Source organism: Nycticebus coucang, chromosome 10 (assembly GCF_027406575.1).
Source record: "Nycticebus coucang isolate mNycCou1 chromosome 10, mNycCou1.pri, whole genome shotgun sequence".
Classification (NCBI taxonomy): domain Eukaryota; kingdom Metazoa; phylum Chordata; class Mammalia; order Primates; family Lorisidae; genus Nycticebus; species Nycticebus coucang.
In genome coordinates, this window is record NC_069789.1 from 117950650 (window position 1) to 117970547 (window position 19898).

General features: G+C 47.7%; 2 protein-coding genes across 2 annotated transcripts in view; both read left to right on the top strand.

The window, feature by feature from the left end:
- Window positions 1-2918: 2918 nt before the first annotated feature.
- NAPA (NSF attachment protein alpha) overlaps window positions 2919-19898 on the top strand; it is a 28740-nt gene continuing 11760 nt past the window's right edge. The window contains exons 1-2 of the mRNA XM_053605470.1: window positions 2919-3246; window positions 15855-15934. Coding sequence (XP_053461445.1) covers window positions 3149-3246; window positions 15855-15934 — 178 coding nt within the window. The 5' untranslated portion in view covers window positions 2919-3148. The remainder of the gene's footprint in view (window positions 3247-15854; window positions 15935-19898) is intronic.
- On the top strand, window positions 5938-7114 carry LOC128596091 (ubiquitin-conjugating enzyme E2 variant 2-like). Its single transcript, XM_053605471.1, has one exon. It carries the CDS (start codon window positions 5953-5955, stop codon window positions 6388-6390), a length of 438 nt encoding a protein of 145 aa, XP_053461446.1. The 5' UTR covers window positions 5938-5952; the 3' UTR covers window positions 6391-7114.

Sequence of the window (19898 nt, forward strand, 5' to 3'; positions counted from 1 at the left end):
CCAGAGGAGGCCAAGATCAAGAACCCAGGTCATGGCATGGCAGAAGTGCAAACTTCAGGGAAGGGAAACTGTCAAGAGTGTGTCGAGTAGGGAAGTGACATCTGATTGTGCCTCGTTAAAAAGCTCCCTGCCGGGGTGGCCCCTGTGGCTCAAGGAGTAGGGCGCCGGTCCCATATGCCGGAGGTGGCAGGTTCAAACCTAGCCCTGGCCAAAAACCACAAAAAAAAAAAAAAAAGCTCCCTGCCATGTGAAGATTGTAGGGGGCAAGATTGGAAGCTGGGAAGTGGATAGAAGGCTATGAGATGAGATGATGGCTGAGGCTGGGCAGCAGTGAAGGTCAGGAACACCGGGTCATTTTAGAACAGACTCCACTGTCTCATTGATGGGTCACAGGGAGGTGTTAAGGGAAAGGGTAGCTCCAGGCTGGCCTAGTAGGTTTGGCCTCTGAGCAGCTGAGTTGATCACATTAACTCACATGGGAAAGAGGGACTTCTCAGAGGGTTGGTTGTGCCATGTTGTGATCATGTCTGATACTGTAGTAGCGTGTCCTGAGAGACCAGTAGGGAGAACACAGTAGATGGTAATGTCAGTAGTTTTCACAGAGAGACCATATATCAGCTAAGTCTTAAAGAGGGAGGGAGGAGGAGCAGAGCGGGGAGTTGAGTTTAAAGCAGCTTGGGCAGTGGGATTAAGGGAAAGGGCTCAGGGGTCAGGTGAACCTGAATTTTCACCCTGGCTCTCCTTTGTTGTGACTAAGGGCAAACTATTTTCCTTATTTGAGCTTAAGTTTTCTTCATCTGTAAAATGGGATGAAAAATGCCTCTCACCACCCCCTGCCATGGATTTGTTAAATGACAAAATGTAAATTAAGTACTTGGCAGGGTATGCACTATAAGAACCCAACAGCTCCTATTTAATGAGCACTGAAGTTGTTGCTAATATTGTTTTGGTCCCACGCTAAGTAAATCTGATGACCCTGGAAATGAAAGAGTGGTTCAAAGGATTGGGAAGCATATTAGTTATCTATTGCTGCATAACAAATTATCCTAAAATGTAACAGCTTGAATGGAAGCTTTTATAATAGTTCCACTTTGACAGAGGGAAACTGCTTGTGGTAATCCAGACCTGCCCCCCATCTGATCTGTGGTCAAGATACAGTGGCAACCACAGTGGGTGGTCCAGGACAGTCTATTTAATGTAAGAAAAAAGTTGGTCTAAGTTTTCTTACACCTTACTGGAGTCAGCCAACCCCCAACCCAGATAAGTGTTTCCTCCAATGGCAGCCCCTGATTATCTGCCCCCAATCATACTCAGTTCCATTTAAAAATGAAGATTCCTGTGCTTGACTACAGACTTTAATGATTGTAATAATTGGAGGTAGGACCTTGGAACCCAATTTTATTTAAAGAAGCTTTTAAGGATAGTTTTAGATTTACAGAAAAATTGCAAAGATAGTACCAAAAATCCCCGTATACCCCATACCTGTTTCCCCTCTGAACATTTTATGTTAGTATGATACGTTTGTTACAATTAATGGACCCATACGATATAAAATTAATAACTGAAGTCCATACTTTATTTAGGTTTCCTTGTGTTTTAACCTAATGTCCTTCTGTTCCAGGATCCCTCCCAGTTACATTGTGTTTAGTAGTCATGTCTCCTTTGGTTCCTATTGGCTGTGATGATTTCTCAGACTTGCCTTGTTTTGAGGACTTAATGGTTGTGAGGAGTACTGTCAGGTACTTTGTGGCTCAGTTGGAATCTGGCTAATGTTTTTTCATGATAGACTGAGGGGAAGACCACAGAGGGAAAGCGCCATATTAGTCACGTGATTTTAATGACATGGCTTATCACTGTTGATATTAACCTTAGTCACCTGACAAAGTCAGGTTTCTCCACTGTGAACTTTTCCTCCCTTTCCTATAATTTGGAAGGAGGTCGCTATGCACAGTCCACACTTAAAGAGTGGTGAGTTATCATCCATCTTCTCGGGGATAGTGTATGTATATTAATTATTTGAAATTCTTTTGGACAAATTATTTATCCTCCCCCCATTTATTTTCTCAGTATGTATTTATTCATTTATATGCTCATGGGCTCACTGATACTTTTATAGGGTTTAGGGTTATAATCCAATAGTATCGTTCCAGTTTTGACCATTGGGAGCTCTTTCAGCTGGCTCCTGTGTCCCTTATGGGGACTTCCATATCCCATTAAAGCATTAAAAAGCATTAAAAGAAAGTTTAATGCTTCCTTCCTTTCTGGCACTACAAGATGCTAAAGGCTCATCTTGTATAATCTCCTGCCGGGCTCTAGAACCAGCCATTTCTCCAGGAACCCTGATTCCTTTTATTGTAAAATGGTATTAGAAACCAAAATCTGGGCCCTAGATGCAGTCCAATGTGAACTTTTAACACGCTTTCTCCAGCTATTTTTTACAAAACCAGTGTTGGAGAACCTCTAAGTTTTGTTTCCAGTCTTTGAAGTACTTGGTCTTCCCAAACCAGTTCCAGCATAGGTCGGCAGAGGGCGCAAGAGAAAGCAGATCGGTTTCCCTTTCACCACACAGGTTTTTCCAAGTGAAGGGCGACGCAACAACAATCGCGAAGGTGGAACTAAGAGAACTGTCAAAAGCTGGCAGGTACCCCAAGCTGTCACTTGCGGGTCTGCGGTCAGCGGATTGATCACTTCTCAAGGTCTGCCGGGAGGGGCGACCCGAGCCAAGGGCTGCTGATGATTGGCAGAGGAGGATCAAGCGCAGCACCTTGGGGCGGGTCCTTGGGGAAGCGGCCTACGATTGCCTTATGCAGTCACGTGTGAGGTGTTGTACCAAGCACCAGGAAGAGACAGAGCGTGCTGTTCGTGGGTGTCTGCGCATGCGTTGAGATCTCGGGATGCCCATTGGGGGTCGAGAGTCACGCGGCAGCTTGCAACTCCTAGCGGGGGCGTGACCGGCGGGGCGCGAGCCGTGCTGCGAGGCCGTGGTTGGCTAGTATGAGTCACGTGTTGCCGGGCAGCAGGCTGCGCGCGCGGGTGCGACGTCAACACAGCCTGCTGAGCTCTCCTGACTTGTCTACCGCGGCCTGGCCGCGGCTGAGTCCTCCCAGGGCCAGGGTTGGGCGGTTTGCTGAGTACCTTTGCGGCCGCCATGGACAATTCCGGGAAGGAAGCGGAGGCGATTGCGCTGTTGGCCGAGGCGGAGCGCAAAGTGAAGAACTCACAGTCCTTCTTTTCGGGCCTCTTTGGGTAAGAACTGGGCCGAGTGGTCGGCCGAAACCTAGGCTGGGAGGACGAAGGAGTCACGGCCTGAGGTCGCGAGTTAGGCTCGCAGGGCTCAGGTTGAGGGACAGAGAGGATTCCAGAAGGAGGTGACATGGTCCAGGCAGCTGAGGGGACAGATTGAGGCCAAAGAGCCTGAGCCGTGGCAACGCAATGTGAGGAGAGACAGTCTAAGGTGGCGGAAGGGACTTGAGTTTAGGACACACCGGGTCGAGGTGACACCATCTTGACGGGAGGAAGAGAACTGAAGACGGACCGGAGGGCCAGAGGACATATGGCCTGAAGCCTTGACGGCTACTGGCCTGAGGGACCTGAGAGAGAACCAGGGCCTGAAGCCATTTGGAATCTTGGGGAGTCTATTTGAAAGTTCTTGGACCGCGTGATGGGGCCTGGGGCTGAGGACATCTGCCCGAGGAACTCTTTTGGAAGACTCAGGGCAGGGATTTACATGGGCCCTGGGTAATGGGGGTGAGGCCGAAGGAGTCTTGACAGCAGGCCAAGGGGTTTAGGGCTTCGGTGATCCTGGAAGTGGTGAGCCAAAGAGGACTTGGAAGGGAGTTAAGCCTGAAGAGGCTTGGGCTGGGAGCTGGAGACTAATGCTTTTGGAGGGGGATGACAGTGCTGGCTTAGCCAAGGAGATGGAGGGATGGAAGGGAGAGATGGGGGAACCAAGAGGACCAAAAAGGGGATCAAAGGGCTGCTGCATGATTTTCCAGTAATGACCGGGAATCTGAAGGGGATGACTGGCATGCTGAGAAATCTGAGAAGGAGATCCAAAGGGAGGTGGGAGACAGAACTGACTCCTATGGTGTGTCAGACATTTCACATAAAGTTCATCATGTCAGCTCATAAAACCTGACCATCCTTTGGGGGATCTTAGTGGTTTAGGAGTCTTAGAAGCCCGGGTTGGAAATGAAGTTCTGCTACTTTATGACCTTAGGTAAGTTTTTTAGCTTCCCTATTAAAGGAGATCACTAGTAAAGCCTACATCAGAGGTTTGCTGAGAGTATCAAAAGTGTGCATGAAGTGCTTAGAATTGACCTTGGCATGTAGGTAAAGCTCTGGAAGTGTTAACTGTGGGAGCTTGTAGGGAGCTTCTGGGGGGTCAAGGTGGGAGTCAAAGGGGAGAGGACTGGAAGAAGGAGAGTCTAGGAAGCCTGCAATGAGGGAGCATGGACCTGAAAGGAAATGGGGAAAGGGCTGTGGACCATGGGCACTTAGAAGGGTTGGCTGAAAGGGCTTCAGGCTCTGAGTAGGGCAAGTAGAAGGAAGCCGGGGAGGATAGGGGGAAGGGGATGCTGAGGGAGGGATCTGAAAGAGTCAAGGGGAGGCTGTCCAAACAGAAAGGACTGGTGGGTCTGTAGAGAGGTCTGTGTGGTAGGGTGGGGCACAGAGTCTGGGAACCAGAGAGACACAGAGACTGGGGAAGGTAGTGGGACTGGAGAGTTTGCCAGAAGGCTGAGGAAATGAATTTGGAAGGGGCTATATTAAGAGCTCAGCAGAGGTTGGTAAGAAACAGAGGGAAGGGATCCTTCCAGGAGAGGAGATGGAGTCACTGGGTGGACAGAGCCGCCCCTTGTTGTTTGAGGTTAGATAATGTTTAGCAAAAGAACTTGCAGAACATGACCAAGAATTGCCTGATGAGGAAAATACCCGGGCCTGTTGGATTGGATTAATTAGACGAGGAATGTCAGAGCAGTGGTTCTCAACCTTCCTAATGCTGCGACCCTTTAATTACTCCCAACCATAAAATTATTTTTGTTGCTACTTCATAACTGTAAGTTTTGCACTGTTATGAATCATAATGTAAATATCTGACATTAGGCGACCCCTGTGAAAGGGTCGTTCAACCCCCAAAAGGGTCCCGACGCACAGGTTGAGAACAGCTGTTTTAGAGGCTAGGAGTGGAGGGAAGGTGTGTGTTTCTTCTTGACAAGGGAAAAAGTTCAAGTGCAATGTTTTGAGGCTGGAAACAAGCTTGGTTTGGGGTGATAGTTATGTTGGATGGCTCCTGGTGTCTGGTCTCTTTGGACCAGGGATTAGTAGACTAGGGCTGTGCTTGGAGGGAGCAGCTAAGTCAGCTCCTAAGGTACTTGATACCTGGTTAGAAAGGGAAGATTAACACTTGCCAAACACTATAAAAGCAAAATTGTCAAATGAAAGAAGGGCTAGGATTATGACATTTACGTGAAGTTCCTGAGCTGGGAGGAAAGTGGTGTGAACTGGAGGGGGTGAGAAGTAAACCCCAGTAACCTTGGATATGCTGAGGGAGCCAGGGCCTGCAGAGTGTTCTAGACAATAGGGACAGTGCAAACAAGTCGCTAGCATGAAGGAAGTTCTACCTGAATGACGGGAGAACCAGGATCCAGAGGGACCAAGGATGGCTTTCTGGTAGAGAGGCCTCCATCTGGGGGGATGAACAAGAGTTTTGGGGGTGCTGTTAGTGAGGAGCAGCACTCCAGGCAGATAGGACAGCTTGAGCAATGGCCTATAGGTGTGAAGATCATGAAGTTAGAAGGGAGAAGTAAGGCCAGACAAGGGTGAGGCCTTGCAAGCAGGGTTGGGGCTTGAGGAAGTACTGAGAGCACTGAGGGTTTGGTGGGGGGACAGTCCTGGAGGGTTCCCATTTGCCTTTTAGAAAGGACTGCTGCAGGCGTCGGCCTGTAGGATAAGATGGCGGTCTCCACAGGAGTTAAAGTTCCTCGTAATTTTCGCTTGTTGGAAGAACTTGAAGAAGGACAAAAAGGAGTAGGTGATGGTACAGTTAGCTGGGGCCTTGAAGATGACGAAGATATGATGCTTACAAGGTGGACAGGCATGATTATTGGGCCACCAAGGACAAATTATGAAAACAGAATATATAGCTTGAAAGTAGAATGTGGACCTAAATACCCAGAAGCTCCTCCGTCAGTTAGATTTGTAACAAAAATTAATATGAATGGAATAAATAATTCCAGTGGCATGGTGGATGCACGTAGCATACCAGTTTTAGCAAAATGGCAAAATTCATATAGCATTAAAGTTGTACTTCAAGAGCTAAGACGTCTAATGATGTCCAAAGAAAATATGAAGCTTCCACAGCCACCAGAAGGACAAACATACAACAATTAATTTTAGTGGATCTCAAACTTGTCTTAAATCAACAACCTTTTACTCATGTTAATGTCTTGATTAAATATCACAATGCAAAATACCCACACATTAAGTAAAGGAATTTCACCTGGTAAACATGACCTGGACATTTGTAAGAATATATTTAATATATGTACACCCAGTATGTTTTCAGGTAACAAGAGGAAAAATAAAGCACATTTTTTTTCTCTTATTAAGGCACTGTCATTTAAACATAAACCTGGAATATACTCTAAATAGAATTCAGGTTTACAAGATGAAAGTGTGAAGAGGGGTATCAGATGGCAGTGGAAGCATGTGTGTTTCTGAAAAGTAAAAAATCTCCAGAAGGAAAAACAGAAATGGCATGCTTTATCCATCTTGCTTAGTGAAAGAGCTGCAGTTGAAATTGTTTAAAGTAGCAGGTATAATGAATATTGTCGCAAATTGTGTTAATTTTTGAAGCAGTGTGGGTGCTGACTACTAGTAGTATGAAAAATATGTTCAGGATTGTTTTGATACCTGTATTTATAATAAAATGTTGGTGGGGGGGTGATGAGTTTCTGTTAAGAGCTGTTCCTGTGTGTTACATGTAACAGACATGGTAAATATTTGTTTACAGTCTTTGTTTAACAAACCATGCATTTAAGTTTAAGTGAAGTCAACAAAAAGGAAATAGGTGTATGGAGATGTGATTTTGAGATTAAAGTTAGTCTTAAAATGTGGAACGTTAAAAAAAAAAAAGAAAGAAAGGACTGCTGCAGCTGGTGTTGGGGAGAGCATCAGACAGGAGTCACAATGGTACTAGCAGATAATGTTTCTTAAATCCTTGCTCTGAGTCAGGCCTGCGCCAGACACATAACTGGTGTTCTCTTATTTAGTCTTCACCAAATCCCTGTGGAGGTAGATAAACTGGGGCTCATAGAAGTAGACTTGTTGGCCTGTCCCTCAGTCATAGGAAAGGTGCCATTCAAATTCCAGCCTGAGTTGGAAGCTCTCTCACTCAGCCACTGTGCTGACTGCCACAGTCTTTTCTCCTTGAGGCTCATGCCCGTTTCTGGGTGCTCACATTTAGGAAGGATGTGTGCTGAGGGCCGCGCCTGTGGCTCAAGGAGTAGGGCGCCGGTCCCATATGCTGGAGGTGGCGGGTTCAAACCCAGCCCCGGCCAAGAAAAAAAAAAAAGAAAAGAAAAGGAAGGATGTGTGCTGGGGGAGCTGCCTCCCTCTAAATGCCCCTTCTTCCCCATGGCAGTTTTCTTCAAATATTTGAAAGAAAGAGTTGGTGTGTTCATCCCAGTTCCTTTCAACTCCAAGGGGAGTTGAGGTGGTGCTGACAGAGGAGTGAGCAAGGTGAGAGCAGAGGGCAGAGAGCAAGGACGTTGGGAGATGAGCCTGACTGGAACTTGTGTGCCTGGGAGCTGGGTAGTGCAGCCAGCATCAGCTCAGGAGGACCCACATTATGGGCAGGAACCATTACTGGCAGCTCCAGATCTGGGTTTGATTGTGTTAAACATGTCATAATTCACCTTCACTCAGAGCCTTCCGTGGCTTCGGGGAACTGGACAAGGAAGTGTTGGGGCTCAGCTTGCACTGGTGCTTCTCTGTCCCCTTTGGGGAACCTCAGTGTTGACAGCTTTCCACATTGAGAGGTCTCTATCCTGTCAAAGGGTCAAGTAGAATAACTGTCACCTAGGATGTGGGATGCCCCTGCGGATGTCTCTGGAGATTTGTGTTAGTTGGCCTGCCTAAGACTGCTGCCTTTGCACTTCATTATTTCTGGGCTGCCAGATGCTAGGGGGCTTTGCACACCAGCAGCCAGTGAGGTGGCAGCACCAGCCAGTTAATAGAAGCTCAAAGCCGGGGCAGCGCCTGTGGCTCAGTGAGTGGGGCGCCGGCCCCATATGCCGAGGGTGGCGGGTTTGAACCCAGCCCCGGCCAAACTGCAACCAAAAAATAGCCGGGCGTTGTGGCGGATGCCTGTAGTCCCAGCTGCTCGGGAGGCTGAGGCAAGAGAATCGCGTAAGCCCGAGAGTTAGAGGTTGCTGTGAGCCGTGTGACGTCATGGCACTCTACCCGAGGGTGGTACAGTGAGACTCTGTCTCTACAAAAAAAAAAAAAAACTCAAAGCCATTTCTGTACCTTCCCTTGGTGGTGGAGGGTAGGAGCAGCCCAAACTTCTGCTCTGGAAGGAAAAAGATAGAGGTTTCCTAAGTAAAGAACAATGAGCCAACAGAAAAAGGAGAGGGGTGGATCTGGGCACACTTTTTCCTCTTTCCTGCTCCATGTTTGCCTCCTGATGGACCCACAGGCTTCCCTGCTGTCCCTCTTTGGGATTGTGCAGGTTCTGAATGGGGTTTTGTTCCCCTGGGCTTTTCCTCATTCCTAACTTCTTCCCACCACATCCCCTTCCCCCCAAAAGCCAAGATAAAAACTTCTTTCGTCTTGGATACCACTGTGTATAGGGAGTTTCTTCATCTGTGAAATGAAAATCATAGTAATCTCTGCTTCCTAGGGTGGCCCTAAGGAGTAAATGAGATGATTGCGTGGAACACAGTGCCTGGCCCTGGTAATGCTTATTAAGTGCTCAGTGTTAGCAGTATTATTAGATATTGTCATTGGAAGTTGAGCAGGAGGTGCTGGGGAAATAGAGGTGGCATGGTATTCTGCACATAAACAGCATGTTCCTAAGATCAAATGCTGACATATCAGTTCCTATTTGAACTGCCCGTCGGCATCAGCAGCCCCAGGAGCCCTGAAGGGCCAGCTTTTGTAAGGGAAGAATTGCTGCCAAAGTCAGAGAGGGTGTCCCTGCCTGGGGTCTTAGCTGAGCCTGGTGGGCACAAGCTTCCAGCTTTGCTTCCAGATCGCCTTCCACCTGCAGAGCACATAGAAACCCTAGTGCCATTTCCAGTGGACACAGTGGTGAATCACAGTACCTTGCCAGCTGCCAAGATCCACAACTGAAAGCTTGGCATCTCTTGCCCAGGCTCAGAGAGCAGTCTTTCCTAAGGGTATGCAAGGTTCCTGGGGAATCCTCACTGGATGGGACTTTGTTGCCTGGTTGTGCAGCTGTTTCCATGCTCCTTCTATTGGGATGAAGCTACTCAGAGACAAGGGTATTTCAGAACCTCTTTTAAGAAAAGGAAATGCATTTCATGCTTGGGCTGTGATAAAGTATAATTGGGATGCAAGGGGGCATCAGTATAAGAAAGGAGCACATGCCAGCTTTTGTGGCAGGCGAGGTTGCTGCCTCTGAGCATATCGTCTAGAAGGGCAGGGGAGCCAAAAGTTCTGTCAGCATCATGGAGTGAGGAGTAGGGTAGTGGGAGACCCAGGCCTCCATGAAACTTAACGAAGTAGTAGCTAATCAGGAGGAGAGGAGAGGAAGCCCTTGCTGGAGAAGCTCTAGCATTTCTGGAATTTGTGCTCTCTGTGGGGCCTAATGACAACCTGTGACATGCCAGGCACTCTGCTGGTCACTCTGCTTGGTGCTAACTGTGAGATTGCTCATGCTTCCAGCCACCCTGCAAGGTGTAGAGTCTCATCCCTAGTTACAGATGAGCAAACTAAGCCTTGAAAGCGATGAGCTGGCATCAAAACAAGGCCTGACTACCATCAGCAATTTTTTTGCCACCACAAGCGACTCTAGCTAGAATTCCCATTCCTAAGTGGCTGGCACCCCTTTGATTGTAGTCCACCTCCTTTGTATAGTAACAACCATTTGAGCACTTGTTCTGTGCTTCACTCTGTGCCAGATGTTGAGTGTCGAGTGTCCCTCATCTCTAATCCCCACAAAGAGTCCTCCCAGGTCAGGTTCATTGTCTTTGTTTTACAGATAAAGAAACTGAAGCTCAAGGATTAGTGACCCAAGGTCGTACATTTAACAAAGTGCCTGAAACATATTTCAGCCCACATCTCTCTATTCCGAAGTCATTTTTTCTACTTCTTGCCCTTGCCTGGCTAGGCATGTCACAAGAGGGTTCTGTGATGATTTCAGAGCTGGACAGTTAGCACGTGAAGCTTTATTCTTTTGTTGTTGTTACCAGGGCCTGTGCAAGCACTGTGGGGAGAGGGTAAGACAGCAAGGTACCCAACCATGCCTACAGGAGCACAAACCCCATTAGGCCAGACCAGGCACCCTGCAGAGCTGAGGGAGGCACTTACAGTTGGTGCCAGTGGAGAAGCTTCCGGATCCTGAGGCTCTGACAACTTCAGTGCAGTCAGTGGAGGAGTAAGGCTGGTGGCCACCTGCTCCCTGTGCTGGGGTGGACACTGACAGCCTTTACTTTTTCTAATGTTCTTTCTGCTTGTCAGGTTGGCTCAGTGGGGGGCTGGCTTAATTAATCCCTCCCTTGCCCATGGAAGAAAGCTCAGTGCAGCTCCAGTAGAGAGCAGAGTCTGCTTGTCTAAGCTGAGGGAAACCTGAGCGGTGTAGGCTCTTTTAATCTAGAGGAGGAGGAGAGCAGGCAGGAACCTTGCTTTTCAGATTACTGGAAAGGGCACACAGAAGGAAGCCTTCCTGATCACTGGGACAAAGGCCAAGATGGTTCTGGATCCCCAGGGTCCCAGTCCTCTTTCCTGGCCCTACTGCTGTGTGGTAATATAAACCTGGGCAAGTTCCTCACCCTCTCTGTAGAGCCGGGCCAATACCCAAAGGGTTCTTGCAGGGATCTGTCAGATAGTGTTGCCTGGGGACAGTAAGCAAAGACAAGTAGCATGTTGTGAGTTGTGTTTTGTAACGAAGGTAAGGGCCTTTGACAGTCCCTCCTTCCCTGCTGTGGATACGTCTGAGGAGGGAACCATGGGCCAGTGGCTGTGGCTACTGCAGAGAGACAGGAAGGATAGAATGAGTCCAGGGCCATCTGCCCTAACTTTTGAGGTCCTAAGGGAACTGCAGGTGGGCAGTAGGGGGATGGCATGTTTCTGGCAGCCAGGAAGTACCCAGGGGATGGAGGAAGGAGAGCGAGAGGTTGATACTCTGTCCTGCAGAAACCCCTGGCCTGAATCCCATCAGGCATCTGTGCACTCCTGGTAGTGCATACCCCTCCATATGGCAGTTGCTGGAGGTTGGTGGCTGTGCTTGGGAGACCTGAGAATGCTTCCTCCGCCTTGGGAGAGGAGAGAGCAAAGCCGAGTGGGTAATTATAGAGAGCTGTGCATCAGGCTGGCCCAAATCAGTTCCCTTTATTCCCTGTGTGGCTCAGAGCCGTGGGATGGGAAGAGTGAAGCAGCTTGGGAGAGGTCAGTGGGGGAGGGACAGTCAGCTGTCATATTCACTGCCACCCAGGCCCTCAGGAGAAGGGGCATTCTGGACCTTGTGCAGTGGCAGAGGGAGGAGGCCTGGTTTCTTCCCCTAGGAGAGTTTGCAGTTTTAGTTAGGATGTGATCCTAGATAGATGTCATAAGCCCACCAGACCTGGAAGAGATAATCCTGTAGTAAACCATGTGGAGGGACAGCTTGGTAGAGCAGGGGAGCTGGGACTTCTTCCTTCCAGTCACAGACCTTCCTAGTATGTTAGAAAAGCCTTATCCTGGCCCCCAGTGCAGGGTGTCCTCTGCCTGCCTCTCCACCCTTGTTTCCTGGTGCCATCTGCACCGTAGCTATTCTGTCTGCTTCTTGAATTCCCAAGCTTATTTCTGTCTCAGGGCCTTTGTACATGCTGTGACTGCTGCCTGAAATGTTCTTCCTTTTCGTAGATGACTCCTCAGTTATCATTGATGCCGAAGCACAAGTCTCCAATCCTCAAAAGCAGCTTTCTCTGACTTGTCCCAAGAACGACCCCCTCCCCAGTCCCAGTACTACTTTATTCCCTGCAGAGGGCCAACCCCTCTCCTTTGGTTACTGCCGTTATCTCTAGTACCTGGACGGTAAGAAATAAGCTCAGATATTTGTTTCCCAGGCGAATAAACGTTTATGTGAATGTCTTCTCCTAGAGCTGCCAGCAAAACCTAGACAAGCCATTTTCCACCTTGGGGACTTCCCTCCTATCTCTAGAGATCCTGTCAGCCTCCAGCTGGCAGGGGCAATGGCCAGGACCAGATAATGCAGAGGAAGGTGGAGGCAGGCCTGGGAGGCCAAGCTAGCATTAACCCCTGTAGCTTTTTCACCCCACAGTTAGAATCACAGACCCTGTGCAGGGTTGCCCGGCTTATTCTGGGATTGTCGGATTTCAGCCTGGGCAGCTGATACAAACCCAGCTGGGGCTGACTTTGCTGTTTGTTGATCACCCACGTAGCCTCTCAGCAAGATGGGCCATTTCTGTTCATCCAGGCATGTGAGCTTTCTCAGAGGAAGGAAAGGATAGAATTTAGTGTAAGTCACAAGAAGGGCATCTGTGGGGTGGGCACATCTGTGATTAAAGTCTGTGAACATGTCCCTTTAAGAGAACATTCCAGAGACAGTCCTCCTGAGGTTTTTCTGCAGTCAAGCCCCAAGGGACCCTTCTGAATTCTCCCCTGCCAAAAGCTTGTGAAAGTTCCTCACTTCTCACAGCCAGGGGTAGGGTCTAAAGAAGTCACTCCAAACTAGCTCAGAGGCCCAGTGTGTGTTGAGTCAGCTGGTGTGAATTTGGTGGGGGAAGGCAGCAGGGCCCAGAGGGATGAATGTGGGAAGAGCACATTGCCCAGGGCCACTTCCCAGGGAGAGTAGAGTATGGGGGACAGCATCAGCACAACCCCAGAAAGCAGAGGGTAGACTTTTCCTCTAAAAAGGAATTTACCTAGTGCAATTTGGGATTCAAGAAGCGGGGATTTCAGTCCCAGCCAGCCTGCTTGCCCTGGAGTTATTTGCCATACCTGGGACAGGTGACTGGTGGCTGCTTTCCATGTGGTCAGTCTCAGTTTTTCCTTCCCAAAATCACCTGATTATCTAAATCACTTGGGTCCCCTTATTAAAGTTCTCAGTTCCAGTCTCTGCCCAGATCTGTTGAGTGGAAACTCCAAGAGGTGTGGCTGTGGGCTCTGGTTTGAGTCCACACTTCATGTGGTTCTCAGTGATGGGCAGGTTGGGCAGACTGCACCCACAATGCAGGGGGAAGGAATGCTGGGACTCCAGCTCCCCAAATTACCTAAGAGTCCCTGCATATCTGGTTGGTGTGGGCAAGTTTCTAAGCTGCAGTATGGGGCCATTTGACATGGGGCAAGGGTCAGAAGACTGAGGTCAATTTGTGTGGCTTTTAATTGGGAAAATACCCCCTTTTGTTCTCTTAAAAAAACAAAAAATAAACAAACACTGGTTATTTCAGTGACGAGAGAATCTGAAACTCCTTGGTGGGACTCCTGAGTGTGTGGTTATGTGGGTGATGGGAGATTGAACAATTATAGAGACCACAGACCTCATGCACTCCATCTGTTTGGATTATTGAGGTGGAAGGACAAAAGGATGCAGTGGGGACATACAGGTTGGAGGGGCTAATAAAGAGTCCTCCAAATCAGGAGGAGGTTCAGTATGTACTGTGTGGAGGTTGAGAAGCCAGAACAAAGCTGCCCAGACAGGATGCCTTTTTTTATTTTTAAATCCTGTATATTTCCCAAGCCCTTACTGTTGTTTGTTGTTGTTGTTGTTGTTGTTTGTTTGTTTTGAGACAGAGTCTCACTGTGTCACCATCAGTAGAGTGATGTGGCATCACAGCTCACAGCAACCTCCAACTCTTGGGCTTAAGTGATTCTCTTGCCTCAGCTTCCCAAGTAGCTGAGACTACAGGCACCCGCCACAAGGCCCACTATTTTTTTGTTGTAGTTGTCATTGTTGTTTAGTAGGCCCGGGCCAGGTTCAAACCCACCAGCCCTGGTGTATGTGGCCGGCTCCCTATTCCTAACCACTGATCTATGGATGCTGAGCATTTTTTTTTTTTATTGTTAAATCATAGCTGTGTACATTAGTGCAATCGCCTGTACCCATTCTAAAATGCACCTTTTTTTTTTTAATACAGAGTCTCACTCTGTCGCCCTGGGTAGAGTGCCAGTGGCATCATAGCTCACAGCAATCTCAAACTCCTGGGTCAAGCAGTCCTCCTACCTTTCCTCCCGAGTATCTGGGACTCAATTCCAGGTTCTACCCAGATCTGCTGAGTGAAATTATTCAGAGAACATTCCAGAGAAGGTCCTTCTGAGGTTTTTTTTTTTTGCAGCCAAGCCCCAAGGGACCCTTGTGAATTCTGGGATTGTGCTGATGCTGTCCCCCCTAGCTGGGCCTGCCACAATGCCCTACTAGTTTTTCTATTTTTAGTAGAAATGGGGTCTCACTCTTGCTCAGGCTAGCTTTGAATTCCTGAGCACAGATAATTCACCTCCCTTGGCCTCCAGAGTGCTAGGATTACAGGTGAGAGCCACCATGCCCAGCCTTCTGATTAGTTTCTTAGGATAAATTGCTAGAAATATAATTCATTGCTAGACCACAGGGCCAAATATAAATTCTGATATTAAATATATGTATTATTCTTGAACATAGAAAATGTGCAGCTGGTAAAAACATTCAGACAGTACGGAGGAGGGATGTACAATGAGTAAGTCTGCCTCCCACACCTGGCCTAGTGCTTTTTCTGAAGATTCTACCTTAGAGAAAAATGCTCTAGTTACTAGGTTTTTATGTTATTTTCTTGGAAATGTTCTTTGTTTATATAAACATATATGTTGCCATTCTTTTCACTCTTTTTTTAAAACACAAATGGAACATTGTATATCTATACATAACTTTTTTTTTTGAGACAGAATCTCCCTTGGTAGAGTGCTATGCCATCATAGCTCACAGCAGTCTCAAACTCCTCAGCTCATGTGATCCTCTTTCCTCAGCATCCCAAGTAGTTGGGACTACAGGTGCCCAGCACAAGGCCCAGCTAGTTTTTTTATTTTTACTAGAGATAGGGTCTCACTCTTGCTCAGGCTGGTCTCAGACTCCTGAGCTCAACCAGTCTACCTACCTCAGCCTCCCAGAGTGCTAGGATTACAGACATGAGCCACTGCACCTGGCATATATATACATATATATGTGTGTGTGTGTGTGTTGAATAATGTTTCTTTGTATGGCTGCATTATGGCATATCTGTCTAATCCTGAATTTGTAATGAGGTATTTGGGTTTCAAGGTCTTTATGGATTGATTTCAGTGTGCAAGGCACTTTGTCTAAAGCTAGGCTGATTCCCAGAATGCCTTGTCGTCTCCTGAGGGAAAGGAATGTATAGAATGTCTGAGACCCTGTGGTCACAGAAAGCAGAAGAGGCTGTCAGAGACAGGGGTTGTGCAGACATCAGAAAGACCCCCTCCACCAGATGTATACCCAGGGTGATACAGTCTGCCTGAGCAAGTGGGCCTTGTATGTGAGGTGGAAGCTGGCTACACAGAGAAATTGGGGGACAGGAGGTGAGGGTGGGAACACATCTTTACTGGGACTGGAACAGAGTGCTTGCTTTCTGTTTGACAACGAACTAGATGTTCTCCTCATCTTTTTCCCTTTCCTTTTTCCCCAGAGGCTCATCTAAAATAGAGGAAGCATGTGAAATCTACGCCAGAGCAGCAAATATGTTCAAAATGGCCAAAAACTGGAGTGGTAAGTGATCTCTGCTAGAGCTCTTCTGCAGCTCTTTCTCCTCTTTCCCCTCAGCTTTCCGGTCCTGGAGGCCTAGCTGAGAGGTTGGCCTTGCAGGCCCTTTTTCTTTTTATGCCATCTCTGGCATCAGAAACTGATTGGTTTGGTATCTGTGGAGTTACTTCATGCTTTGGGTAACATGGCCTTGGAGAAAGGTTAAGGATAAATAGATTATTGCATCCAGTTAGACCCACATGTATTGACAAGCTCTTTGAGCTCTAAATTTCTCTATAAATTTAGAATTTTAGGTGTCTGGAAATTGTTCCCTAGTACTTCCTTCATTCAGAGTCTGAATTCTGGGCGAGGGAACATTTGACTGGTTTCAATAATAATATTAATCACAGCACAGCTACCATTTATTGAGTACTAAGTGCCAAGCATACATCATTTAATGAATCACCACAGCAGTGTTATGAAGATCAATCCATTAATGTCCTAATTTTACTATTCAAAAACTGAGGTTTGGTTCAGCTTCTTTTCCACAGTGCCATGACTAGTGAGTGACCGTACCAGGGTTCAAAAAGCAGGGTTCTGACTGCAGAGCCTGAGCAGTTAACCTGCACCAACACAGCAAGAGAGCTTAACTGAGGAAAGGAGGTGGGGAGGGGCTACTGGAGGTCAGAGAGGTGGGGGGATTGGTGAGAGGCTGCCAGTAGGCTGATGGAGAGCTTAAAGAGCCATTGTGATGAGCCCGTTTGGGGCTGATTTCGTAACATGGCTTTCAGCATCAACAGGGTTGGATCAAGAAAATCAAGCAAGAGACACAGTTCTGGAGCCCAGGAAAGAACTTTCTGACCACTGAAAAGATGAAACTCAGGGATGGGACTGGGACCATGGAAGCAGGGTACAGAAGCACAGGATAAACAGTTGTCTACATTTTCTGATAATTTCAGTTTCCCAAAAGTTGGAAGAATTTTTTTTTTTTTTTTTCTGAGATAAAGTCTCACTTTGTCGCCCTTGGTAGAGTGCCGTGGTATCACGGTTCACAGCAACCTCAAACTCTTGAGCTTAAGCAATTCTCTTGCCTCAGCCTTCCAAGATAGGCACCCACCACACCATCCAGCTATGTTTTAGAGAGGAGGTCTCGCTCTGGCACTGGCTCAGGCTGTTCTCTAACTCCTGAGCTAAGGCAATTCACCTGCCTCAGCCTCCCAGAGTGCTAGGATTACAGGCATGAGCCACCACACCCAGTCTAGTTGGAAGAATTTTTCCTGAGCTTTCACGAAATACACTGTGCACAAAGTCAAATGCTATTTGTACTTTTATGCTCCCACACTGAGAAAATTCCTTTAGAGAAGTGCTTATTTTTTAATCACATAGATGTTGCCCAGGCTGGTCTTAAATTCCTGGTCTCAAGAGATTCTCCTGCCTCATCCTCCCAAAGTGTCAGGATTACAGGCATAAGCCATCTATTTATTAAACCCCTGTCCATCTATTCTAAGATGTCTTAGGCCTGGAGGGAGGGGGGTGGGGCCTTGGTGTGTGCCACACCTTTTGGGGGCAAGACACGATTGTAAGAGGGACTTTACCTAACAAATGCAATCAGTATAACCTGGTTTCTTGTACCCTCAATGAATCCCCAACAATATAAAAAAAAAAAAAAGTCTTAGGCCTGATATTTTCCCTTTTTCTGGAAATTTTACACTCAAATTTGGAGCTCTTAAAAATAATAAGAGCCATTGTGATGAGCCCGTTTGGGGCTGATTGGCTTATGCCTATAATCCTGACAATTTGGGAGGATGAGGCAGGAGAATCTCTTGAGGCCAAGAATTTAAGACCAGCCTGGGCAACATAACAAGATGCTAGCTCTACAGAAAATTTAAAAATTTTATAGCTCACACCTACCTATAGTCACAGCTAGTTGGAAGGCTGAGGTAGGAGGATCGCTTGAGCCCAGGCGTTTGAGGCTACTGTGGGCTATGGTTGTGACACTGCACTCCAGCCTGGGTGACAGAGTAAGACCCTGTCTCTAAAAAAGTAATGAAGTCATATAGTGAAATCCTGGAAGGCTTTGTCCCACTACTCAAAAGTTAAGAGGATGGGGCTAGGCCTTAAGGTCCTCTGCCAGCATAGGAATTCTGTGATTGAGCAGCAGACAATGAAGGGAAGAAGCCTCAGAACAGAAGGAGAGATGCTGTTGCCTCCCAAAAGTTAGGTTAGAAGGTACATAGACACACGCGACAAGATGGCCGTGCCAGGGGTGGAGACTAAGGCGGGAAGGTGGTAGGCCCGTGGGTCCTCGCTGGCCTTTCTTCCAGGACCCTGCCAGTTCTGCGGAAGGAACACACGTCTATAGCCAACAAATGCACCTGGGCTTTTCTCACTTTGGACATGAAGACATCCAGATAAAGCCTGTGCCCTGAGAGGCAACCCCAGCATTTTGTAGCGGGACCCTGGAACCTCCAGAAGGACTGCACAGTAAGGGAGTCATGAGGCCAGACAGAGCAGGTCCCCTCTGTTCCGACCTGTGTGACACAGCCTGCGGGCATGGGGAGGCGTAGACTCCCTCTAAGCCACCACCGCCATCTCTGCTGTTTGCTCTCCGCTCTCTCCTTAAAACTCTTCAAGCACCTCAAATTTGCCATGCTGGCTGGTGGAAGAGTTTATGGTAGAAGAATGTACTCCATGTTCTAATTTCCAGACTAAAACTATCCCTGAGTATGGTTCCACAGGGTATGTAGAGAAAATCACATGTAGCTCATCTAAGAGGAATGAGTTCAAAAGTTGCCACTCAGCTCTGATGGAGAAATGCTTACTTTGGAAGTTTGGAGGGGTTGTCGTGGGCGTGGCCTTGGTCTTTGCTTACCTTGTCATCATTCATCAGTGACAACTGGACAGAAAGGCCCTGGAAAAGGTCTGGAAGCAAATTGAGTCCATATAGCTACATTCTACCCTTTGATCCTGGATCTCAGAGACCCTATCTGACAGAGAAAGTAAGATGGACTAATTTGCACCGTTGGTTCTTTGGAGCCTTGTGGTGGTGTCCCCTTGCCCCATATTCCTCTTTCAGATCATTAATGAGTGACTAGAAAGAGTAAAATGGAAAGAAAAATAAAAAAAGAAGACACATGGATAGAATGACATGGTACCACAGAAGATGACTGTGGGCAGATAAGCACAGGATAGACTGGGCTTCAGGTGCAACTTCTACTGCTCTGTGTCCATGGGCACTTGTCTGCATGTACTTGAATTTTGGTGTTCATGTCCTATTTTCTTTTCTGGATGTGATGCTCCTGGAAGAGGCAGACCTATGTTGTTCCCTCACCCCCCACACCATGTGTCTCACAGTTAGCACAGAGCCTGAGCCTGCAGTGACTGTACAAAGGAATAGAATCTGGACAGAGGCAGACGAGTCTGAATTAGGAAGTTTGGGGGAGTGGTGATGGAAAGAAATACGACTTGGGAAAGGGGAGTAAATGGAAAGGTGTTATTGTGGTTTAATCTTGATTGCCCCTTCCCAAGGCACCTCCTCTTGAGCCCACCCCAAGATTCAGCTTCCACTTTGCCTTCTGGCTCCTCTGGTCCAAGGTTCCCCTAAGGAGGACTGCCAGAAGGTACAGGAGGCTCCTCACTTTCTTTATATCCTTTGCAGCTCTTGGCTCTGGTTTCTCTTTGGTTCTTTAGAAGTGGTGGCTCCAGAAATATTGGCACAGGCTGGGATTAGGGACAGGGATTTAGCTGGGTTCACACTGGCTCTTGCATATACCTGGATCTTCCTCCTCTTCCCACTGAATTAGCCTCCTGCCTCTCAGGTAGACCAGCAGGAGCCTCAGCCTGAGGGTTAGCAAACCTGAGGTCTAGGCCTCACCCTGGGCTCACTCAGGCCACTCTTGTCCTCTCTTGCAGACTTTTCTGTGTTCCTGAGAGTCCCACCCACCACCCAGGGAAGTGTTTATATGGCTTTAAAAAGTATGGAGCCCCACTG